General features: G+C 41.0%; 1 protein-coding gene across 2 annotated transcripts in view; it reads left to right on the top strand.

The window, feature by feature from the left end:
- Positions 1–25,712, top strand: part of EPB41L4B (erythrocyte membrane protein band 4.1 like 4B) — a 166,238-nt gene that overhangs the window by 72,807 nt on the left and 67,719 nt on the right. The window contains exons 7-18 of one of the 2 annotated variants that reach the window (XM_069004155.1): positions 78–198; positions 794–881; positions 1,441–1,529; positions 1,771–1,840; positions 2,013–2,182; positions 2,287–2,396; positions 4,425–4,455; positions 4,939–4,972; positions 5,955–6,022; positions 8,173–8,283; positions 9,031–9,096; positions 23,736–23,917. In XM_069004155.1, coding sequence (XP_068860256.1) covers positions 78–198; positions 794–881; positions 1,441–1,529; positions 1,771–1,840; positions 2,013–2,182; positions 2,287–2,396; positions 4,425–4,455; positions 4,939–4,972; positions 5,955–6,022; positions 8,173–8,283; positions 9,031–9,096; positions 23,736–23,917 — 1,140 coding nt within the window. Of the gene's footprint in view, positions 1–77; positions 199–793; positions 882–1,440; positions 1,530–1,770; positions 1,841–2,012; positions 2,183–2,286; positions 2,397–4,424; positions 4,456–4,938; positions 4,973–5,954; positions 6,023–8,172; positions 8,284–9,030; positions 10,451–23,735; positions 23,918–25,712 lie in introns of those variants that run through there. The other variant, XM_069004154.1, reaches the window with a different exon arrangement.

Below are 25,712 nucleotides of genomic sequence, written 5' to 3'. Positions count from 1 at the left end.
GTAAGGGTAATGGAATGAAATGTTTCTGGTCATCCCAAGAACTTTATATTTTTAACTTCTCAATTGATTGATTTCAGCTGAGTTGGGAGAGTGTGAGCACCCTGAGCACACACCAGAGCTCGTGTCTGAATTCAGGTTTGCACCAAACCAGACCGAAGCAATGGAATTTGACATTTTTCAGAAATGGAAAGACTGCAGGTAGAGTACCTGTGTGGGAGTGGGGTCTCTAGCAACAGGTTTGCTTCTCTTCCAAAGTCAAATCCCTTCAACAGGCATGAAGTGGGGATTATGTTTGTCAGTGTAGAAGTATTATAAAAAGGATTTGAGCCCTCTCCTTCTCTAGAAATAGCAAGCAGTCATTTAGGGAAGGTTGGTGGGGTGAGTTTTAATTTTTTATTGGTTTTCTTTAGATTATTTTTAATAACTTAAGGAGTCAGGTCTTCTTACTGTTTATGTTGGAAGTAAATCTCTTTCTTTCTCTCCTTCTTTCATTCAAACAAAAATTTTGTGTAGCAAACTAATTTCCTGTCATTTGTTAATAAATGTGGTACATTTCAGTGATGCTGTGTTACCTGAACTTTCATCCTTACTGGCAATTTCAGACCTTTTTCCATTTTCAGTCCTCTGATTTATTTTCATTTGGAGGGAAGAGAGTAAAAGCATAAGCTAAGCTTGAAATACCATTTAGTGTCATTAAGATTGAGGACACAAAGAAAAGGTATGGGGAAGGAATTTGAAAGCATTTAAAGTGGACAAAAATCTTTTACCATGAAGTATGAATTTTATTTCATAGGGGAAAGAGCCCAGCGCAGGCTGAATTGTGCTACTTGAACAAAGCTAAATGGCTTGAAATGTATGGTGTAGATATGCATGTAGTTAAGGTAAGATCCATGTGATTTTTTATTTTATCAGTGTGAGATCCCTGCCCTGGTGTGGGTCAGTCCCTGAGGGGTGTCCTTGTTTTGGTGTGGGTTGCCCCGTGGGCCATGGTCCCTCAGAAATACTTCCCACTTGTAGCACTCCTTCCAAAGGTGCTTCTCCATGCTCCCACAGTGTCCCTTTCCACATGCTTTTTCCTGTGTCCCTCAGTTTCTTCCTGTTGTGTCTCCTTCCCCTGGCAGGAGCTGCCTGCTCTTAAACACGGGTGAGCTGAGGTGTGGGCTCCCCTGGGTACAGTGTTGGTGTGGGTCCATCTCCATGGATCTCAGAGCCACTTGGAGCAGTCCATGGCCTCCTCCCACAGAGGGCACCCTGCAGCCTCCTGTTGCCAAAATGTGCCACTTTGCACCCAGTACAGATGCATATTCTTCTGCTCTGTAAAATTAAAAAAATATGCCAGCCTTATTGTTTAGTTTAAGACCTATGGATTTTGCAATGCTACTGTAGTAAGATTTACACTGCTCATGGCAGATTGATTATTTATTCTCTACTTGTTTGCAGGGAAGAGATGGTTGTGAATATGCTCTTGGACTGACACCAACAGGCATATTGATCTTTGAAGGAGCCAACAAAATAGGCTTATTCTTTTGGTAATCTGCTTTTGTGTTATATTCCTTTTTGTTAAAATGCTTAAATCTTTCTCGTTTGCATAATGGGATCTTGGCTGTATTTTGTAACTTTTAATTGAATCTACAAAGTTTAAAATCTGAAGGTTAAATCTGAAGGTAGATTGGCCTGGTTAGAAGTACCACTCTTAAACATGAAATAGTTGTTGAAATAAAATTCTTTTAATAGTCTGTTAACCTTGTTCTTTTTGCTTCTTGTGTTTAGGCCTAAAATCACAAAAATGGACTTTAAAAAGAGCAAATTAACGCTTGTGGTTGTAGAAGATGATGAACAGGTAACTTTTTTCCCTTACTTGGGCCTGATCCAACGAAGTGTGGTGTGTGCTCAGGCTGGTAAGAACACAAGGGAAGCTCAGCACACTGTTGGTCCAGGCTGTGTTTCTCCTACCAAGGACAATAACTAATATCATGCATGCCAACTTCCAAAGCTTTTGTTTCTGCATTTAGGGCAGAGAGCAAGAGCACACATTTGTTTTCCGGTTAGACAGTGCCAAAACGTGCAAGCACTTGTGGAAGTGTGCAGTGGAGCACCATGCCTTCTTCAGATTGCGAGCCCCAGCAAATAGTAAATCTAGTAGATCCGACTTCATAAGGCTGGGATCACGCTTCAGATTCAGGTATTTAGTGAAGTAACAGCACTGTATTTATCTTTATACAAAGGAGCAGGTACAGCTTCCAGCAGAAGGCAGTAGTTTACTTTGTTTATTTCTGTATTTTTAAGTGGGAGGACAGAATATCAAGCAACACATGGGACAAGATTACGCAGAACTAGTACATTTGAAAGAAGGCCCAGCAAGAGGTACCCTTCTCGAAGGCATTCCACTTATAAGGGTAAGTGTTTTCATACATGTGGTCACTGAATCTGTCATGCAGGTGTCCCATTAACTCCTATAAATGTCACATTATAATCAGGACATCTGTTCCACATTATAAAAAGAAAAATATGTCAGATCAAATAAAAAATCAGAGTGTGCATGGTTTTTTCGTTGCCAGAGTTTGTTGTTCCCATCTTCTGTTTTTATCTACGATTAAGTCTTCCACCCCCATCTGTGGAGGAGGTACCTTTGGTTTCTTTTGTTGCTCTCTTGAGGAGGAAGGAAAAGTTGCAGAAAACCCAATAAGGGGAAGCATGTAATGTTTTTTTGAAGAATTGCTAGTGTCCTGTGGAGTGGAGCAGTGTCCAAAAGCCTCACTGACTTGCTTATCTAGCCAGACAATTTTAGGGTTATTGAGCAGTCTCATTATGCAGTTGTTGCTGCTTTCCTGACTGTAATGACATGTTATTCACCTATCCACACTCTGACCTTAACTAACTTGCCCTGGGAATTGAGATGTACTGAATTTAAATGGAATGACAAGGAATTGATTTCCCTTGTGGTTTTGTAATTTGTCCTTAAAAACTTGAGCTGAGATTTTTGTTCCATGTAGAAAAGCCTAGGAAGGAACACTGCAAGACACCCCCCTTCAAATTTTGTATTGCTTGAGCCTGCAGGTATAGTTGCCATATGGAGCTGGGTGAACTGACATTCCCTTAGAATGTGTTTGCACTCGTTTGCATTCCCAGAATATAAACCACAGTTCCATGAACACAGTTCCTTGTGGTATTATGGGGACATTTTTATTTCTCATTTACAGTGGGGGCAGAAAGGGTAACAAGCATGCATGCTCTCTAGAGGCTGTAACTCTTTCCCCTGGTTCCTTCCTTAGTACATGGATGGAGCCTGTTTAACTGAAATGCAAATCTATTAAATTTGTGAGATGCTGTTATGTGAGACATGAGAGTCAACTATATAGTGTGGGTTATTTTATTATTATTATTAAAGAATGAATTCTTTACATTTAATTCCTACCATAATGGGATCTGACAGACATGCATGGCATGCCCTGTGTCTCAGTGCTTCTGTACTTGTGTCTGTGAGATAGAGGGAGATGAGAGAAAGTGTGGCTTCTGCTTAATTATGTTCTCTGTCCATTGCAGCCAGTCAGAACTTTTCATACCCAGGTGATCTCCCTCTAGAGAGCTCAACAGCATGTTTGTTAAGTTAATGCAAAAACTCCCTGTAGATTATTATCTTTCATGCATCTTTTGGCCATTAAGGCCTGTACCTAAATGCAGCCCACAAGGGTGGGATTCTCTCCTAGCTCAGTTGCTTTTGAGACTTTTGCAGTGTCTCATTAATTTTGTGCATTCAGCAGGCACTTGGATTTTCACTGTATCACTGAGAAGCTTTTCAGTGCTCTTGAAATACACACTGTCATAAAAAAGAGACAATACATCCCAGTTACTCAGCTGCCTTCTTCACCATTCTTTCCAGCCTGTCCAAAGCACAGGCCAAGACCTTGTTGCTCAAGATTACTCAGTGCCTCCCAGGATTCCCAACTAATCGGCTGCTTTGGCTACCATTGTTCCCTGTAATAAGACACAGGCCATTACCAGCTTTGTGAATACTCTGGTTTCAGTATGATATTGAAAATTTCTGCAAGGTGTAGTTTCTGATTTCCAAGGGACTCAATGGTACTGACATTGTACTGCAGTAAGGTGAGAAAAAAAGTGGTCTAGTTATGCAGAATATACTCTGCCAAAAGTCATGGCATTTGGGAAGAATATGCTTGTCTGCTGTCATCTCTGAAGGGCTTTAACTCTTGCAGGACCAGAGGGAGGTTTGTGTCTGCCCCATACTTTATGACATGCACAGGATTGTTAGAAAGCACTGGGCTGCACTTGAAATTCAGACACTTTTGTGCAAATGTGAATGTGTGAGGATTCACTTTAGCCATAGTGTAACACCCCAATAACAAGAGCTGCAAAATGGCTGATATTTCACTTGTCTTAAGGTTTTGTGTTTGTTTCTTTTTAAGCAAACAATCCTGTGAAAGCAGCACAACTGTGGTAAGTGACTGCCCAAGTTCTCTCTACCTCTCAGTTGCTGTTCTTGGGCTAAAAGGATTCTGAAGACAATCTGAATTAGGATTTGTAAAAACAGATTCTTTGGTGTGGGATGAATTGCTTTGGCATGTCTCATTATGCATCACCAGATTCTTCTTGGGGAATGCCTGTTTCTATTGTTTAATCTATTTGTTTTTATTCTTTTTATATTTGAAATCAGACTAAAGTAAAACATACTTCCTTTTTGCTCGCTGCTATTATGCTAGCTTATCAAGCATAATTTGTTCCTGTTTTTTAAATGTAAGGTGAAGAAAAAAATTTTACACCCCTCTTTCATGTGTTAACTGCTGTGGTGGATATCTTGAATAAAATAATGACGTCCTTAAGAATATGAATTTTACTTCTCTCTTGTACTTCCCTGAACTAAAAAATACTGTGACATAGATGTATTGATTACATAAAAGCAATTTTTTTTTTCTCTCTTAGTGCTAAAAATACTCCTGAAGTCCATAACTACCAGGTAAGAGCATAACAGTTACAGAGGAAAATGTTGCCATTTTTGTATTTAGTGGTAAATATTTTTGCTCTTTATAATTTGTACAGCTGTTTTGCTCCCATTTCCTTACTCTGGGGTGAGATTTTCTGATGTGTCAGAAATAAACAGCACCAGATTGGGGTTAAGGAGAAAGTGGAGGGACTCTTTTCTCTTTTTTCCCCCTGTTCTTGGATGCTCTGTAAGCTGAGTTCACTCTATTTGCCATCTTCTTTCCCTTCCCTTTCCTTTCTGTGAAAGTTAAAGCCTTTGGGACTGTGAATGTGATGGGCCCCAGGAGACTGCTCTATGAGCAAGCTTTTGTCTAGAGCAGCCTCTCACATTGGATGATCGTGACAATTTCAAAGTTGCAATTATCTCCCTCATCACAACACTTACAGAGTTCATTGCTGGTCAAATGCTTGTTGGGCTTTTTTTTTATGCACTCCAGGGAAAACATTACCTGGTTTTCATCTGTGCTACTGACAGTTAGTGGTACTGAGAAAGCAAGCTTCCAAACTCTGTATGTGCATGAGAACTTAGTCTTAGCACTTTTTATTAAAACTCTCACTAGTGGTTTTGTTTTACTGTTTCTCTTCAAGATCTTGTGGCTATGAGAGGGAAGTGCTGTCACCAAAGAGAGGTGACCTTCTGAAGCCTGCTTTTATAACAGTAACCTTTCTTACTCTCCACCTTTGATCAAAGTTGACTTTTTTTTTATGTGCCAGGTTGTCTGTCAAACAGGAGAGCAATTTTCTTTGCCTTTTCCCTTGAGTGTGTCCTAATGAGTAGGCTCATCACCAAGAGGCTTCATGTATGTGCTCAATGAAATGGGAGAAGGTCTGAAGCAGTAGGATTTCTAGGGTACACTGGGAACATATTCCTCATGACCCCAGGAAAATAAAAGGTTAAAGTTAATCGGGAGCTTTTATGTGTTTTCTTTAACCAGGTTCAATGTTTTCATTTGCAGCCACAGTATCATCCTAATATTCATCCTGCTCAGCCACACTGGCATCCACACACACCTGTGAATGTAAGGTAAGCAATCTTCACTTTGTGAAAAAAAGATGGTTGCTTCTTTCTTTATCTGACTTGGTATGAAGCTTTGGTGGCCGTATTGGGCAATTCTCTGCACAGAAAAAGCAAAGGGAAGTAAGAACTATGGGATATAGGGACAGTATTAAATAACTTCTGTTTAAATTTTGCTTTGGAATAGGAATTTTTTTTCTAGTTGATTTCTAATTCAAAATTTGAAATACAGTGTTAGTGATTTCCTGTAGGGAGCATGTTGGATAGAGAGATGCTCAGTAGCTTCCATAAATCTCATTGCAAATTGATTGGTATTTGTTTGCATTTAATTTCCTAAGACAAAGAGGAAACTCATTTTAGTGTAAAATTAAGTTATTAATGTCAGAGTCTTGCAATGGAGCACTGTTTTCATCTTTTGCAGAAATATATATGGAAAAAGGACAAATATGTGGAACAATTTATCAAGCACTTTACAGATAATTAGTAGATTTATAACACTGAGTTTTTGAGAACTGTTTCACAAAAATATTCCTGCAAGGGCTGTTGTGCTATCTTTTTGCATTCTTTTTTGTTTGTAGCTAGTGATGAGAGACATTGAGTGAAAAGAAATTTTGGAAAAAATTCAGTCCCATTAAAACCAGCTTGGTGGAATGCACGGTAGAGGCATGCACCTGCTGGTAGATACGTGTATATATGTGTACACATGATAAAAACCACCCACTTTTTTATCCTAATAAAAAGTAACCTTTTTACATGACTCAGTCTTTTAGACAAATAATTACCATCTTCAGGAAAAAATACCAATACCCTAATCTTTGTTTCACCTTATCTAACATTTATATTCTTATGTTACAATAGGTAGACTTTGTTTTTAGTGTGGGCAGGCTTTGGGGATGAGGCTGAGCTTAAAATGAATGAAAAGACAATTTGGTCTGAGTTTGAGTCTGAGAATGCAGGAAAAAGGCAAGTATATTTAATATTAGAAATACTAGGCAGAGAAACAGACATAGGCATTGTCGTCTCAAAATTCCTCGCACGCAGCAGTAAAGCAGATACTAAATTTATGCTAGAAACAGAAGACTTGAAGTTGGGTAATGAACTTTGCCTGTATTTCAGGCTCAGGAGTCTTCCTGATTTTAGGGTTTGCTTATCCAGTTTATTATGAGTGCTTTAAAATGTACAATTTCACATTATGAAAGAGTGGTTGCCAAGAGAGCTTAATGATTTTATAAATCATTTGAGGTTTTGCTGAAATTTTTCTAAGGATTCCATCACTTACAATACCAGTCTGTGACATTTTAAAGCCAAATAGTTCACCCTGGAGCAGAATGATATTGAAATAAGCACAATAATGTATTGTAGTGTGTGTAGACAAGCTCCCCCTCCAGCCCCTCCACTGCCTGGGCAAAGACTAAGGTCAGTGAAATATGAACAATGGCTTTTTTATGGCAAGGCTTGTAAGGCTGAAAAAAAAAGCATACTTAAAAGCTCAGTCATAAAGCTTGGTAGAAAAGGTGCTCAGAATTTTTGTCCCATTCAGGTAGAAGCATTTAAATGTGCGGTTAAAGTGGAAGTTTCAAGTTATTCTAACTTGGAGTCAAAGTGAAAGAATTGGACATTTAAGGTCTTGGATAGCTTGATTTGAAAAAGCCTAATCCATTTGACTGTGAATTTGAGATCACAGCTAGAGATGCATAAAATTCTTTCTGCTGGGCATGAAAGTCTAGAATGGGCATGAGCTGAAATGACCTATGCAATACATTTTATATATATATAGCTTTTATATATATGTATAGCTTTTGTTGAATAATTTGTGAAATAGTATGTGGAATTGTCTCAGTTTTCTTAGTAAAATTCTTTCAGTGAAATTTCTTGCATATTCTTTCAGTGAAATTCTTTGCAGTTAGATTAATATTTAACCTGTTAATTCCAATTAACAGTTGTCATTATATAACTTAAGAGTATATCCACAAAAAGGTAAAATCTAAACCTTGCCTATGTTTCTGCTACTATAAAAAACTTACCAGAATCATAGAATGTCTTGGGTTGGAAGAGACCTTTAAGATCATCTGGTTCCAACCCCCTGCCATGGGCAGGGACACCTTCCACTAGACCAGGTGACCCAAAGCCCCATCCAACCTGGCTTTGAACACTTCCAGGGATGGAGCATCCACAGCTTCTCTGTGCAACCCGTTTCAGTGCCTCACCACCCTCACAGAAAAGAATTTCTTCCGTATATATAATAATTGCAGCTTCAATTTGGTAATAAGGTAATGTTAAATATTGTGGTTTCCTACATAGTGTTCAAAATTGTTGTTTCATTTATTCCCCTCTCCTCTGCAATGATTCAGGGGACACTGTAGGAATGGTTGAAGTTAATATCTCTTAGCAGCAATAAGTAATGAACAAGTAAGGAAAAAGGTATTTTCCTTGTAGTACTTCTGCAAGTCTCAGAGAATTACCTGTACTAACTGTAGACTGGGGGTGTTCTTAAGAAAATGCAACTGTGTAAATTACAGGCTGCTTTAGTGTTAATTAACTGCACCAGTGCCAAAGGAATGGCAACAGCCACAGAAGAGCAATTTTCATTCATAATAGGATCGCCTTTCTTAACCCCTTGCACTTTAAGGATGTACTTTCATGAGCTCAATGTTTTGCATGATATGTTTTATTTTACTTGTTTGTTGTACAAATTTAGTTTTCCTGTAGCCTCCTCCTCTCTCCCCACCACCCCTCTGGGATTCCAGAGCACTGATGCACTACACTTGTCTAGAACATTGAAAACAGAGAGGGTTTTTAATGACTGAGCTCTGGTTGAAAGCCTTTTGAAATCAGCTAAAAGATTCCCAGTTGTTTCAGTGGCTTCTGCATCGGAGCTGTAGGTCTGTCCCCGTTTCCTTCCCACGCTGTAGCTCCATGTGCATGCTTAGCACTTGCGGGGTGAGCTCATGTTACTGTGTAGCACTCCTAAGTTGACTTCCATTCCTCACTAACCAATAACTGTGCAAATGGTGCAGGCCACCCTATCACGATGACAGGCCCTATTGGAAACCCCCCACAAGTGGAGAGGACAGCAATTTACGGTATATCCAGGAACAGAACCAGAAGAATTTAGGAGGAGTCCAAAGCATGGTGTACCAAGATAAACTCATGACGACACTCTGAAAAAGAGCCATCTTCATTTCACCTGCCATCTTAGACATCATTGCATTCCATGGTCCTTGTCTGTCTGCAGTATGTTCAAAGTGTATTGTGCATAAAGTGTGTGTCTTCGTATGTACATCCATCCTTGTTTAGTGTTCATGGACATTCTTGGGAAAAGTGTTTTCCATATCTTTGTAAAAAAAAAAACTCTTGAAAAACCTTTTTCAATTCTGGTAAGAATTTTCAGTGCCCCGAGACCAGAAATATTTCTGGGGATTTACATTCTACCCGAGTTTCAAGTCTGTGACCCTCTGCCTGCTGTTGAAGATCAGACATTTGTGCCTTAGTTATTTTTATTACCTTGTTTATTTTGAGTCAAATTAATAGATGAAGTTTAAGAACCTTGTTTTTTAGTTGGCACACAAATAGGAGATTGCAGGGAGGAAAAAACAGAATTCATACTGGCAATCAAATTGGCTTGTGGGCCACCAACAAAGGGAGCCTACTGAGGCAGTCATAGGTTTGGATGTCATTTGTTTCTAGGTTTTGTGTTCTGCAGAAAAAAATAGAGGTGCTTACCTAACTTTGAAAACAAGTATAGGGAAAGAACACTGTAATAAATTTCACAGAGTATGTATAATTTTTTTTTTTTTACTTACTAATTATATTGGTAGCATTCCCCAAAACCATACCTGCTGCTATAAAGGCAAGAATGTTAAAAATTAGTCCTTGCTCAAAGGGTGCTGCTGTCATCTTATTTTTAATGTGATTATGGAAATGAACTTTCTAATTACATGAAACTACCTACTGAGAACTTTTCTCTGAGTGGGTTCAAAAACACAGCATATAATCCGTACATTAAAAAAAGGGGACATTCCAGTCGAATAGCTCTATTTTTTTAAAGTTAGACATTTGCGAAGTTGAATGTATATTTTACACACCTAAGACTTCGAATGAGACTGGCTGGTATTTTGATCACTTGCAGACTTTTTTGTTATCTTTAAACCAAAAATCACAGTGCCATTTTCACTCGTGCATTTGTTTTAGTTAGGCCTTACATTTGTGGTCTCTCTGAAGTTGTTGGAATGAATGAATATTCATTTGGAATGTTTTCAAAATGAAGTAGTTTTTAACTTGATTTTGATAAATACACATTTATAAATGGCTATAATGAATTTTTTCAGAGCAAATTTGGTAGTTTATAACTTTTTGTGAAATACATTTGTTTACAAATGCTATCTTTTATTATTTGTTTTGATCTTTCCTGTATGTGCTAAGTACAAATAAAAAATGTCAACCTTGTTGATCTGGTTATGATGCATTATTTATTTTTGAAAGATTTTGGGGGAGTGTGTATATATATGCTTATACCTGATTTCCCCTGTAGTTACTAATGCCGTGGTGGATCGATGTTTCCAGTACAATCTGTAGAGAGGGGAAGACAATAAAGCAATTGTGCACTGAGATGTGAAAATGCCAGAGTAAATCTAAGGTGTATTATCACAGAAGCTGACTTTGGTTTCCCCAGACCAGTTGTTCTCTATTTCAGCAACACTTTATTTAAGAGAGGAAGAAAGAGAAACTTTGTTGCAGCCACTAGAACAAAAGTCTAGTTTAGCTGCTGCTCTGGAAGCACTCTGGAGGAGGGTTTTTTGAATACTCGCATTGGTGCTTTATTATTTACACACTTACATTCATAATGCAGTATCTTTCTTGTCATACAACCTTGTCAGCTTCCCTGTGGTTTGTTGCCAGTGTTCCACCTCACCCTGTGTTATGTGTGGTTTGGTTTGTTGCTGAAGGGGCACTGAAGGAGGGATCCATTCCCTGACAGACTGCAAGAAAAGACAGCACAAGGCCTAACTGGTTCCTGTACGTGTTAAAACGCCTCAGGCACGTTGGTGAAGAACAACCTGTGGGCCTTGTGTGTTCTGCAGTTCGTGTGTGTCGCCTCGAGGGAAGCACTTATCATTCTGCTTCTCTGCAGAAGGAGCCCACACATTCTGCACTCCCTTTTCACTTGTTCATCCCTCATCCTCCCTGCTGTCTGCAGAAATCTGAACCAGCCAAGTCACGGAGCGATCAGCTGGGTAAGAAGGGATCGATGTCTCTGTCCTTCCTTCCTATAGGAGTAGTTGGCTTCTTGTAGCAAATGGGCTAGGATGCACTTGGGAAGAGGGAACATACCTACCTGTGTCCTCTCTGAGCCCAGCATTGCTGTGATCTGTGCAGCTTACGTCACCTGAACAGAGGTGGATATGGGTGGTCTCTGTCTGGACAGGGTTGTATAAAAGAGTTGCTTTAAAGATAAAAAAGCACATTGGGATTTTTTTTTCCTAAAATTAGCACAGATGTAACTCACAACAGTTTGTTTTTAACAAATAATACAGGTCTTGTGATGCTAAGATTACAATTTTTTGTTTGAAGCAACACAAAACACTGCATCTGAAACCAGATTACATTAGGGAAGGGAGAGAGAAGAAAAGTGGAAAACGTTTGGTTAAGTCTGTTGTTAAACATAGCAGCAAGTTTTGTTTAAACTATTGGGAAAGCTCTGGCAATATAAATCAATACTGCATCTTAAATTTGTACTGCTACAGGAATCCTCTGGTAGTTTATAGGCACAAACTCAATATAGGAACTTGATGGCCCTGGTATGTGAGTGTCTATACACTCCTGTGGTACTTTAACTAGGAGATCCTCATGAGGAAATGCACAGTTTTTACCAAAGATCGTGTTACAGAGTCATTCTAAGTCAACACATTTTAAATGTGTTCTAAATATACATAGGGAAGTTTGGTTTTTTTTAGAAAAACCTTTTGAAAGTTGCCTAAAGGAGGTACCACCTTCTTAATCCAAATGAAACATGTCCTCAGGGGTACCCATTGAAATGCATGTGCAAACTTTCTCAACCCTGCTGTGAAGTGTGCTCATTGTGTGAAACCTTCTTTTTACAAGTCCAGCATACACTTGGAAACTTCTGTAATCTGATTACAGGTGATAAACACTATCCTTGCATCAGCCTGGGGGGGATGGAGGGGAAGTGTGAGTATAGTGATAGGCAGTGGAGAAATTACACTGATCTGAAGTCCAGCATGGAATTGCTTCTTCCATGTGCTGGAGAATTAATTGATACAGCCTGGCTGAGGGTATCTTTTGATCATCTCTCTGCACACCTTCCTCCTGTATTTAATAAAGCTGGAAACCAGTTCTTCCCTGGCAGGCTCAGGCCTGGCTCTGCACTCTGTGTAGTTGGATTTGGAGGGGGATTACCTTATAATAACTGTAATCCTATGTCCTCTCCCCCAGGAGCCGCTGGGGGAATCGAAAAGCTGGTGACACTGTGACACCACATCTGTAACACCAGCTGAAATATATCACTTTTCAGCCCCAGCCAGACCCCAGCAAGCAAACTAATGACTAATATTGAATACTGAAATATGATACCTGAAATACAATACTGAAAGCATTGTCATTTTCAATATATTGTTTTAGTGTGGGCTTTTTCTTCAAACTTTCATTTTCAGCTATTTTTCTCTAGCTGATGTGAGTCACAGGCAAAGTGAACAAAGGGATCAGGTTTTATAATGCATTTCTAAAGCTGGCAGTCAGGGGTTTGTATACTTAAAGGAAAGAATTAAGTCCTTCTGGATGCATTTATCATTGAACTCATATGCAAACTGACCAAGAGGAGGATTTTTTTATCACACTGTGGATGGCAACAAAGCATATATTATGGCCTGGTGATGTAAACTGTGATTTTCTATTCCACGGGATGAGCGCTGCAGAGGATGTCTCTTCAACCTGCAAAAGAAAGAGTGTCAGAGCAAGTAATTTTGAAAATGGAACTTCAGGTGCTGGCAAGGAATGAGCAGGGGAACATCAAAGGCAGCAGGGGAAAAATGAAACCGAGTATATCACCTCCTTCTCAGGCATCAAAGTTGGCGAGGTAGGGCTCTCTGAGAGAGAGGAGAAAGACAGTTCAGCACTGCAATCAACTCTTTCAGAGGAGGAATCTTTTCAGTTTGTGTATCAAGCAGGCAGGCTGCTTCTACCTGCCTCAAAGGAGAGAAGTTTTGATGCACATCCATCTAACCTGACACGCCAGATCTCTGGAAAGACTGTTGGCAATGAGTGGTTTTCCTATTACTCTGCAGCAGAGAACCAAGGAAAACAGACCTGTATGGGGAATGCTGTTATTGCAGCTTTCCTAATAGGAGCTAAAGAGACTGCTGGAGCCAGAGCTGCTACAGACCAGTATTAATGGACATAAATTAGGAAATGTGGTTTTTTTAGTTGACCTCAGCCTCTGTGTGTTGTGCTTAGAAAGGGCACTGATATACCAGGACCCTGGCTTCTTTTGTTAAGATAGAAGTTTCATGTGCTAGCCATGAAACCTCGAGAACCAGCTTGCACTAACTCTCTGCATCCTACCCAAACTTGTGCTGCATTGTGAGGATGGAGATTTTGAACTGTTTCAGAATAAATACTTTTTCCTACATTACAGTCAAACTGCACATGCTTGGAAATTCACAGTACTTTTCTGCTCCCACATTTTAGTGTCAAAGAGCCTGCAGGAAAATCAGTCCTCCTTCCTCAGCAGGCACGTAGAAAGCAGCTTTTGGAAAAAAACAATCCTGGTCAAATCAGATCAGAAAAAAACACGTAAAGAGGTGGGCCATACTTTTCTGTCTGCCTCCTGCAGTACATGGCAAAGCAGTGTGTGGTGATCATGAAGACCTTGTTTGGCTTCCCTTGTTTTCTACATACTGGTGAACCTTGAAGTGACTGGCCAAAGTTTCCCTTCCTCAGTGTATATGCTGTTGCTCTTGTTGCCACTAAATCACCAAAATAACCCACAACAAACAAGCAAAAAAAAAACCCCAACAGATAATTCAGTTGGAGTTCTTCCATTGATATGAATCATTTCCAGTAATAAAGCTGCAGACTAAATGCTGCTCTCAAGCGTTTAGTAATGACTGTTTCATGACTGTACTTTAAAGCAAAACAACTTTCTAAGAGCCTATTTCACAAGTGTTAATCTGAATTTAATTGTAAAGTTCACGTCAGGCCTCCCTGTGCACTGTCCCCTGCAGATGTGAGTATCTTGCTACAGAAAATACAAGTATGTCAGTAATAACTTGTGTATTGCTTTTAATTTCTGCATGTGATATACTTTGTTTTGAACAGGAAGAAAAGGGTTTGTTTTTTTTTTTTTAAATCTCTATCTTCCATCCAGCTTTCCTAAAGATGGTGATTTTTTTCCCCTTCAGTTAGAATCTTGGCAGACTTGGCACACAGATTGGTGGAGATAAGAAGTTCCACCAGCCTGATCCAATGTTACTACTTTGTTATGTGTTTTTTGCATAACAGCTTTCTAATGACTGTGGGATGCTCCTTTGGGTTTGGTGGCACCATATCTTCCATGATCTGTTGCCTGTATCTCTTCAGAAGAAATCTAGTCACTAGCAGAAGAAGCATTCATGATGACTGCCTTAATCATCACACCCTCTCAGAACTGAGGAATCTGCCAGTTTAAAACTAAGACAAATGTTGAGCTGAGGCTATGGGAATCAGTGGAAGTGCCCCTAGGGTTCTGTTTTCAAATTGCCACCACAATTATATTTCTACCATGAATGTACTATCTTTTGAGTTTGTAATGTGCTTGATTTTTTTTTTCCTTTTCCATTTTCATCTTGCTCTTTCTTTTCCTCTTCCCTTTCCTCTTCCTTTTCCTTTCATAGCACTAGTAGTATGACCTTTAAAACAATCAAGCAGCAAAATCTGCAGCTCATCATATGAAAGATGGTGTTTTGAATTACACAAGAGCAGGTGTTTCTTACAGGAACAGTTTTGAAAACCTCTAGTTCCTGGCTTACCAATGTCTTATGTTGATGGATTATAAAAAACACTATTTTTTTTTTTTTAACGAAGGCAATGAAAAACATCTACTTTCCGAGTGACAACGAAAATGAAAGAAGTAGCCACACCTAATTAGAAGTAGGAAGTACTGATCTAATGCAATTAAACTCCGGATAAGAAGCTCATTATTTATAAGTTACTTTTTCCTCCCTAAACCCATAACATTCTGTGCTGGAGTTATAATCACAGTAGTTTACCTGCCATTACCAATTTCTGCAATTTTGTCTTCCTTAGAGAAGTAGAAATACAAATCATTAATGAATCTCCAGTGCTCTCTAAATTGTGTAATTGCATAGTAATGAACTCAGTACCTAAACAGATGACAGAGTGGCTGTTTCTTTTCATCTCCAGGGCCCAAGGCCCTGAAGATTAAGGCCTTGATGGCAAGCAGCAGAGCCAGCATCATGGTGCCTCCAAGCTGAGTCTTTCTCATCAGTAGGAATACAGAAGTCAAACAGCAAGGAAGAGCTCAGAAAAAAATGGGCCAGGGAGACAAAAAGCTCAAGTAGAGGGTTTAGGAGAAGCAGAGTTTTACAGCGTTATGTGCAAAAGAAAGGAACTAGAAAATGAAAAGCAGTGGATTCTGCTAGAAACTCTGGGAATGGAGAAGAGGAATAAAAGAGGCAAGGAAGCTTTGTGATTTCAGCGTCTGTGTCTTCAGCACCTGGGGCTCTCTGAATCAGTAGTAAGGCTGATTTGAAGCAACTTCAAGGAACTTGAATGTAAAATTGGATGCTGCTTCTGTATCAAAATTTTGAGCCCAGGAGGCCTTTGTTTGTTATTATTCATTTTCAATTTCAGTGGTTGCATTTAATGTGTGTGTCTCATTCTCAATTTCTGACTTTAAAAAAAAAAAAATCTGTGAAAATGGCTTTAAAGGTAAAATGAACAGTTTCCTGCTGTAAGTCAGATGAGTTGCCCAAGTATTGAAGTGAGAACCTGCCCAGAGATAGGGCAGAGGTTGAAAGTTTGTAATTAAGAGAGGCCTTGCTGTGCTAAGTGATTGATTTTGTACTACTTCTACCTGTTAGTACTGTCTTTTAAAAGGGCAAAATCTATAACCTAAAAAGAAGTCATTTGTGTGGCAGTGGAGTTGGTCGTGTTCACGCTGGCCTTTAAAGTTATGGCACATTACTGAAAATTCACAAGACAACATATCTTTTTGTAAAGCATTAGCAGCATTCAGAATCAGAATAATTTAGAAGCATGAAAATTACACAGTTTGATTAATTTCTTTTAAAACAAGTTTTTTTTTCCCAAGGAATTTCATCTTAGTAAGGACAGAGACAGAAAGGAGATTTTGTAAAATGGGAGCATATTGTTAAGGGAACCCAAATCCCATGGATTGGCTTCAAGGCTAAAGGGATTACACCTTTCTAATCTGCTAGATGCAAGGCTGCCGTAATTCCTGGCTTCACGGCCCAGGATGAGATGCTGAGCCTTCGTTCCAGAGATGTAAATGCTCCCAGAGCACCCACTCAGCCGGCCTTGCCAAGCACAGGAGCTGACGGGCAGTAGCTTGAGCAGCACCTGCATACACAAACAGCAGCTCACAAATGTGGGGCAGCACACAGAGCTCCATCCTCGATGCATACACCTCCACAGAAAACAGGACTACAGTTGAGGAGATGCCCTGGACTGTGGTGATCGGAGCTTGACCAGCCAAGCTGACTGACCAGCAGTTTGCTTAGGTGGGGCTGGTCACTTTTCTCACCTTTCTCATGCACATGAATCCTCCTCTTGCCTTTCTCTTGTCTCCTTGCAGTTACTCCTGCTTTTTCCCTGCATTGCTCCCGGTTTTGCTAAATCCATACTCAAATTTCCCAAGGCTACCTCTGTAGTTTGGGCCTTACAGAGTTACTGATACAGTTTCCTAGACAGTGCTGATCTTGTCACATTGTTCTCACCCAAGAGACACTGATACTCCCCCTTCAGAGCTCTGTGATGTTCGGCCATTGCTCGTGGAGCCCTACCATAAGTACCTGTGAATTCCAGCAATCCTCTGGACATGCTTTATAACATTTTTAGCTGCTTCTGCCTTCATCTTTTATGTCCAGCAACTTCTTCTGTCACATCCTGTGATTTCTCATGTTCTCTCTTAACTAAGCCTCAGGCCTGTGCCTGCTTCTCTCTGCAACCGTTGGCAGCAATGTGATACTAAGCACAGTAGAGATGAGACAGGAATGTGCTTAGCTCACAGGACCTGAGTTATTTAACAGGTTAAGTGGTGGGAAAAGCTGTACCATGGCTAGCAATCCAAGATTAGCTGCAGGCTGCTTCAGAGGCTTCAGTTCCTTGCTTGGTTTTGCTCCTGTTTTAACCTGAGCTAGCTTGCTTAGATTAGGCAGCCCAAGCTGTTTTATTTCCTAAGGACAGGAATATATTGCCTCTGTCTGAAAGGGGAAGGCAGCAGACTTGAGGGAGGATCTTGTTGGTCTTAGAAAATTTTATGTCTGCTTTTCAGAGTTTTCTCATCTACAAGGACATCTGGGACAATGAATTTTTTTGACAGGTGATTAAATATCATTAGCTATTGTTACTGTTAATTAAAACAATTTGTAAATGAAAAAAAGCAAGCTTAGTTCCCCAGTGGGCATATTTTGCATGACAGTTTTGCAAGACAGTATTTTTTTAATGATCTTTATGCAGATAGGGTGGAATCTATGAGGACAATGTCTTTATCGGGTCAAGATTTGTTCCTTGGTATTTTATTAGAACATGCTTTGCTGCGGGCTTTATTCTTCTTTTGGAGAATTCCAGATTACTCTTGCTTCAAAACTTAGTTCAGCCTCTTGTATCCTACAACAGGCTTCTGACACCATTTCTTAATATATTTTTTCCCCATTATCTTTTTCTCTTTAATTACAAGGTTGTCTGGGAGAAGGCTGCTGGCTGCCTGCTCTGCTTTCTGAGGTGTCCCTAGCATTGGATGGGGACTGTGGATCATCCCTGGCAGCAGGGAAAGATTTCTGCAACACAGTTTTCCATGCCTTCCCTGAAGGAAGCAAATGGACCAACTGTGTTTTCCTGATGTCAGAGCCAAGCATGGAAGTGTAACTGCACTGTTAGCTTTAGTTACACTCACACAGCTCAGGAAGCCAATTCTGGCCAGCAAAGAGATCTTGGTTACATGGTGCAGGAAAAAAAAAACGACATAGGTTTGGTTTTAGTGATCCCAGTTTTCCTTTACTTAGGAATACTCATTGCTTTTACATGTCCCAGTCCTTGGCTGCAAAATAAAAGTTCACCCTTTCTCTGTTATTGCAGTCATCCTGCTGAGGTCTGTGTTCCCTTCTCATGTAACGCTGGGTCAAGTCTTCTGCTTCAGTCCAATAGTCCTGGCCATTAAGTGATACTCACATGTACTGCCTTCTTCCTATCCCCTCATTTCCTCTTCTTTCCTCTTCACAGGGACATTTTCAGAGAATGTAAAATTCCTTCTCTCTCTGTGCCGCTTGCTATGCTTTAGCGAAACAAGTGGTATGTGAGATTATAAATATGATTAAAGGAAGTTTGGCTAAAAGTTCATTGTGGTTTATTTGGTTTGTTGGGGTTTTTTTAACTGCTTTTGAAGCATGGGCAGGGAATTAACCCAAAGTCTACCCTCCTTCCTCCCAATAAAGGGAGATAATAAACCCAAAAATGAGTGTTTGGCTTAGCACGGCTGTTAAGTCACCTCTCCCCGGCTGCCACACTGAAGTGTCACACGCAATGGCTGCTTTCATTACATGCACATTAATACACATATATGGTAACAGGCACTGCAGCACTTCCCCTGGCTGCCATTTGGGAGCACGTCTGAAGCCCATTTTGATGCTGGAGAAGGTATTGTAGTGCTATGGCAATGGGTGATACATCTCCCAGCACATTCAGTACAAAGCCAGCAGTGTGAATCTTTGCTGCCAAAACCTGTGCAAATCACCACCAGGCTTGCTCTGAGCTACAGATGGGGGAGGATCAAGAGTGGTTGTGAAGATGTTTGTGGAAAGTTTGAGGACTTTTAAATACTGGAAAATTGCAGTGGTTTGGTGCAGGAGGAATGTTCAAAGCAAATAGAGGTGGCTGTGGTAATTGTTGAATGTTACTTATCACAACTAGACCTAGAAGCCTGGGATTTTTTTAAAGCACTGTTCAACTATCGTAGGGAAGGTCTAAACTCTTAGAGTCATCTGCGAGGCATGATTGTTTGAGCCTGCTTTCTGCTATTGCCCCTCCAGCCTCCCCATGGAGAGGAGAGAAGAAAGCCCCACCATTTGCTCTCCAGGTGTAACTTCAGACAGGTGGGAGATGCCTAGAGGAAGAGTGGGGAAAGAGGGGCATGGTCAGGGTGCAGGAGTAAGCCTGCCCTGGGGCACAGGTGCAAGATGTTTCTGCAGGACTACACAGTTCATGTTCTACATGAGACTGAGGATGGCAGCTGGGAGGATGGCATGGAAAGGCAATTACGTTTTTTTACAAAACCCCTTGTCACTCACCAAAAATGGAAGTCCTTCCATACCAAGCCTGTTGGATGAGAGAAAAGTCCTGATCAGGTATTGATCTTAGCACATCAGAAAGATTAGGGTGCAGCTCAGGAGGAATGTTTGTGCTGTTAGGTAGGAGTAATATGCCTCACAGCTGAGGTTGTGGGGCTGGAAACCTGGCCAGTTTAGGAACGGATCTGATGTTCTTGAGGATCGTAAGTTAAATATAAGTCAACAATCCAAATATATAGAAAAAGATGTCATGTTCCAGTGTATAAACAGGAGTAGATCCTGTAGGACATGGGAGACAACCCTTCCTCTTCCAGGCCTCAACTGGAGCGGGTTGTCCAGTTCTGAACACCACATGTTGAAGCAGAGCAGGGGGCAGTTGGGTGGACAGGCATGGCAAGATGTTTCAGAGCTGTCCCATGAGGGGCAACTGAGGAATTCAGAGCTCTTCAGACTTAGAGGGGAGATGTAAAGGGCCATTTTCAAAAACACAGGCTTCTGTAGACAGAAATAACCTTCTCACTGTGTCCGTGATGGATGGGAGAAGAAATAGTGGCTTAAATTGCAGTAAAGGAGACAGAATAAACAAAGAAATAAGTGTAGGCATGCTGAGATGCTGAAATCGATTGTACAGCAGGGTCATGGAGTTTCTGCTAGTGAAGGTGTTGGAGGTTTGGTTCAGGTAACACAGGCCCATATACTTTGGTTTTGAAGGCTTTCAAAGACTTTTCTGTTCCCCATTTTTCTATGTCCTCTAACACTGTTGTTGTGTGTGTGAACTGTATGCTAGAGACATGGTTTGATGTCCAGTAGGTGACTGGAGCACATGAAATCTAAGAATGTCTACTGAAAATAGCTTTTTGGGTGAAGTGTGAGGAGCGTAAAATTGAGACAGAGGACTAGTAACGTAAATAAAAATTTTAAAATGGAAAGGAAATTAGTAGATACATATTATTTGCCTTTTTCCTCAAAGTGCTGTCTTTTTGGTCAGAAGGAAGTAATTAATGTGAATTTGAGGCTAAAGGCAGTACTAACCTTCTTGTGAACACTGAGTGGCTTTTTTGAAGGTTCAACTTCCAGAAACTAATCCTCAGGAATGCTTTTTCCTGAGTGAGGGACAAAGAAGAAAGAAATGTTTGCTTCCTTTGCACAATTGCCTGTACCGCCCTGCCTCATTTTCCTTGAAGGACAGGAGGTGTCTGTATAGGAAACAGCTGGAGTTTGTTGAGAAAGCCACACAGGTAAATAATAGCAGAGAAAGGGGAAACCTGCAGGACAGCCAATTGATGATTAAAAAATAAACCAAAGGTATGATATTGGCATACATAGGATGGTCAGAAGGCAGGTGCAAAGAAAGGATGAAAATTGCTACCTGTCCACATAATGCACATAGTCTGAGAGCATTACTTGATATCTGGGGAGCAAGTATGAATTCCTGGAGGTCAGGATTATTCATACATTTGGATATGGTCAAAAAGTTGGTTCACTGAAAGTAGTGATCTATTTACATCAATGGATTGGGAAGGATACATGAGCATGTTTTCCATTCAGGTAAGCCAGATAGAAGCAAGCAATAGAAAGCAAAGTTAGTGACAAAAGGATGCATTGAGTGGAAAAATGTTGAGTCTCTATATTTAGTTCAGTGTAAGAACACAAAAGTGAAAAACAGGTGTGATATGAGGTAATAAAAATGCCACCTTGTAGAAACTCCAGTCCAATGTGCCCCTAAAATATATATGAGAGAGTACACAGAAAAGGAATTTGGACTACATGGTATTTTTGTTTGGGTACTGTCAGCTTTTTTAGTTGGCAGGTCCTGGGGCTGCTGCAAGACCTGTTGTTTCTGATTGTTCAGTAACTCCTTGGTAGTGAGGGTATCCGTGCAAATGCCCAACCACACATGCATCGGAAGTGCAACAGTTGGCTGACCCTGAGATGAGTTTGCCTCGACATCTGTCAGTTGCTGTCAGCTCTGGAAGAGTGCAGATGACCACGTGTTTTACATGGGCCAGCAGCTTGGGATTTCACATCAGAGTGCTCTGCCTCAGTAGTGACACCCTGTCTGGAGCTTTGTGACCTGCTGTCCTCAAGGATTTCAGTGCATAGTTGAACATCAGCTTTGCTGGGCTAGCTCGTTACTTCTTTGATGTAATGGTCTCCCTGCCTTTTACATTTTACATTTTACAATTTACATTTTACTCTCCTCTCTGGACAGTCAAGAAATACATCTAGAGAATTTGGTGCACATTTGCCCTCATACCAAAGGGCAATTCAGTTGTCTCATTCAGTTGCTTAGCTTATTTCCATTTCAGCATGGAAGATACCTTGGGCCCATAGCAGTATGAGGAGTCAGTGTAAGGATTTGGTGTGATTCATTTTGAAAAGACCAACTGAAAATCTTCTAAACCAAGCTGCCAGTGGGTGAAATGAAAGAAACTCCCAAGCACGTAGGTTTTGTGTCTTGAAAAAAATTGAATCAGATGGAAAAAAAAAGATGTGCTGAGGCTCCAGCCCCAAAGTGATCTTATTTCCCATCAGGGTTTTAACCATGTGAACAAAACCACCTATCCTCTCAGTCAAAAAATGTCACACCAATCCAAGGCCCTTGAAGGGAAAGTGCAGGAGAGCTGCTACAATTAGTGTGCAATCTCATTAGCCTGTACCATTTTCCCCCTGTAGGCACTTGCTTGATTTGATTATAGCAGTAAAGATATAGTGTAGTTTGAAAGACAGACCAGTCCTGGATTATCTGAGCTCACGAAAGCTGTCCCCTGTGGATCAGACACCTATTTGTATTGCTTCCTTAAGGTAGAAAACGCATCAGAAGTGCCTTTATTGGCAGTGGTTGCTACATGCCGGAAACCTGCCGAGATTAATATACACAACATTCCCCTCCCTGCCTTCTGCTTTCAAAAAGTAACCAGCATAAAAGTATTATTCAGTTAGTACCCAGTCAGAAACCTCATGTTGTCTGAAGTTGTTACTCAGAAGACAGTGGTTATTAGTGATGTACCAAGCTGTGTGTTTCAGTATAACTTTGGAAATGATACAGGTGTGTTTATTTGCAGATGACTGGTTAATTTTGCTTTGAATCACTAAGTAATCTGCAGAGAACATATGTAGCAAGTATTTTAGGTATAGTTTATTCATTGTTCCTTTAATTATTCGGTTTGCCTTCATTTCATATTGTCAGATTTTCAGCTGCTGTTAGTAACAAAAGAAAACTGAAAACCCATGCATCTGAAGATATAATTTCTTTAGCATATTTCAAATAGGCAGGGGATTCATCTTTTGTTGAAATGAATTGATTTACTGCAACTACTGTCTAATGCACTACTATAGAATAAGTTAAAACCTTATAAAAATTTCAAGCACTCCTCTGAGGAAAGCGCATTCAAGTCCTTTGCAGCATTTATGTAGAGTTATCTCAATCTTTTTTGGTGGCTGGAATGGAGAGAAAATAGCGTTTCTAGAAATTCATCGTTATTTCAAACAATAAACTGAAACGGCATCAGTTAAAGCTAATGAAGAAAAGCAGCAGTGTCATTTGTTACCTCTGAGTTAGAGATAATGAATTAAAATGTCAATGTGTCCCCATTTGCCATATATTGTAGACTGATGACAGTTAATCTCCTAACTAAACACATGCAAAAAAAAACCACCAAAACCCAAGCTAGTTATACCAGCACAGGTACAATTCCTTTTTGGCCAGGTGTTATTTTGCATGTTGTTACCTGTAAAATGTTTTATTTCTCCATTTTTTCCCCAAGTCAGAATTTTTTCATATACCTGTTTTTCACCATAAGTTTAGAGACCTGAACATTCTCAGGAATGTAGTGTTACTCTGAGACTGTTCCTTGGTCTCTGCTCTTTGGACAATTTCACTTTAAAGGAGTTACTCTTTTCTGCCTGATGACTTTCCTATGCCAGTAAAGATTCTAGCAGAGATTGTGTAGTGTGTAAAATCAAAAATAATTCTGATCTTAAAGTCATAGCAACAAGCAGAGGCATCTTTTTTCTTCACAGTGATAGAAAACTCTAAAGATTTGGGATATACTTCATTAAAATTTTAATTTACAAAAAAGCTGTGCATTTTTTCCCAAGAAAGTTTTCACTCTGTCTCTCCAAAAGTACAACTGGTGCTACTGGTTACTGCTCTAATTTGAACTGAATTTATTTTGTAGCTATCCCTTGAACAACAGCGATCTGCACCCGTTCAACATTGAGGAGAATGGTGGCACTCCATATACCACAAAAATGGCTGCAAGGCACCACCACCACCATCGGCATCACCACCACCACGCTAATTACGGTGCCCTTGCTCCCGAAACAAAGGACATTGTGTCTGCAGTTCCAAACCCAACCAGTAAGTCCACTGCAGTGATTGTCATTTCAGTAACTGTGCTGCTTGCAGGTTTGTCTCTGGCAAGGAGGCAAAGGAAAGGAAAGGAAAACAGTGTGCATTTCAGTTTTCCTCCTTGAAAAATGTGATTCCTGTTATTATTTGCTAGCTTTGTAGCATGTGCAAATGAGACAAGATTTGCAATTTCCTGGCTTTGCTACAGGGTTGTGGGATTTGGTGTTAGATGGGTGTTCCACAGCTGAACAAATACCCCATTAGTCTCAGAATCTGACTCCCTAACCACTTGGCACAGTCTATTTCTCGTTGTTACTCTTCGTATAGTTTCACAAACCTACCCTCATCTGCTATTGCCTTTTGCTGATCTGCCCAGCTGGACTTCAGCCCTCATTGTTTGAATCTTGTTTTCATCTAGGCACAGGCAGCAGAAATCTTGGAGCACTGGACATACAGCATCTTGCTTTTAGTTTGGGTAATGGGAGCAATTACAAGATTTACCTACCAAGACTGGAATATGCTTGCTTCCTTAGTGGAGAAATTCTTGGCTTGTAGAAAGCAAAGAGGAGAGAATCCCATCCACTCCTGATGCAGTCTTGGGGAGTTTGGGTGGAACTCTCTGCTGCTGAATGTGTACAGGTATTTTTAAGGGGATGGAGCTTGGCCAAGTATTTGTAGGTTTACATAGGAACTGGAAGAGAAACATCCCTGTCATTGAGCAGTCCTACTTCCTGCTCTCCAGATTTACAGTCTCTGCACTCTGCAGTGTGTCAGATGCTGAAGCTGTGTAAGAATGACAGATGATGGGCAAAACAAGATCTGATCTATTATATTCCTTGTCTCTAGGAAACGATGAGTTTTTCCCTTGCCCAGTTTCTGCCTTCATAACTGTAAATCACTCTGAGATAGCTAACCATTATGGAAACTTTCACCCAGGTCAGTTAATCTGTCAATTTTCAAATTCCTGAAACCAGGGTCTTGGACTGTACTGGGTGACCTTGACTGTAGGCTGTCCCACCTCAGCAGTATTGCACAGGCACCTACCTGGACAAGCACTTTAATCAGACTTTGTTTCAGAAGCTCAGAAACACTTTCTTTATTTTTCTTTCCCAAGAGATTTGAGATGGTTTTTCAGAGAGAAGCTAAAGAAATAAAATGCAAGGCATTGTAGACATTTAGGGAAGGAATCCTAAGCAGCAACGTGACTTGTTTGCTGGGGCTTTCAATGAAGCTACTCCCTTAGGAGCGACCTCCAGAAGATGTGTTGTTTTCCACTGACTGTACACTGCACTTCAGTGTACATTCATGCTGGGAAGCACATGGGGCTGACATGGAGCGTGGCCACCCCCTGCCTGGCACAGCCACATAGGCTCAGAGCAGGCCGCTGGACGCTCCTGTGCCACTGGCAGGTATTTGCATCTGGGCCCTGCTCTGCAGCCGCCGGCACCATCGAGGAGGGGCGTGCAGCCCGTGCTGCTGTGGGGCCGCTGGCGGCTCACCCGGCCCTGGGGCTGACGGCTCACCCGGCCCTGCGGCCGCTGGCGGCTCACCCGGCCCCGGGGCCGCTGGCGGCTCACCCGGCCCCGGGGCCGCTGGCGGCTCACCCGGCCCCGGGGCCGCTGGAGGCTCACCCGGCCCTGGGGCTGGCGGCGGCTCACCCGGCCCTGGGGCTGGCGGCTCACCCGGCCCGGGGCCGCTGGCGGCGGCTCACCCGGCCCCGGGGCTGGCGGCTCACCCGGCCCTGCGGCCGCTGGCGGCTCACCCGGCCCTGCGACTGCTGGCGGCTCACCCGGCCCCGGGGCCG

This window comes from Aphelocoma coerulescens, chromosome 2 (genome assembly GCF_041296385.1).
Source record: "Aphelocoma coerulescens isolate FSJ_1873_10779 chromosome 2, UR_Acoe_1.0, whole genome shotgun sequence".
Lineage (NCBI taxonomy): Eukaryota > Metazoa > Chordata > Aves > Passeriformes > Corvidae > Aphelocoma > Aphelocoma coerulescens.
This window is presented reverse-complemented; position numbering and strand designations above follow the sequence as displayed.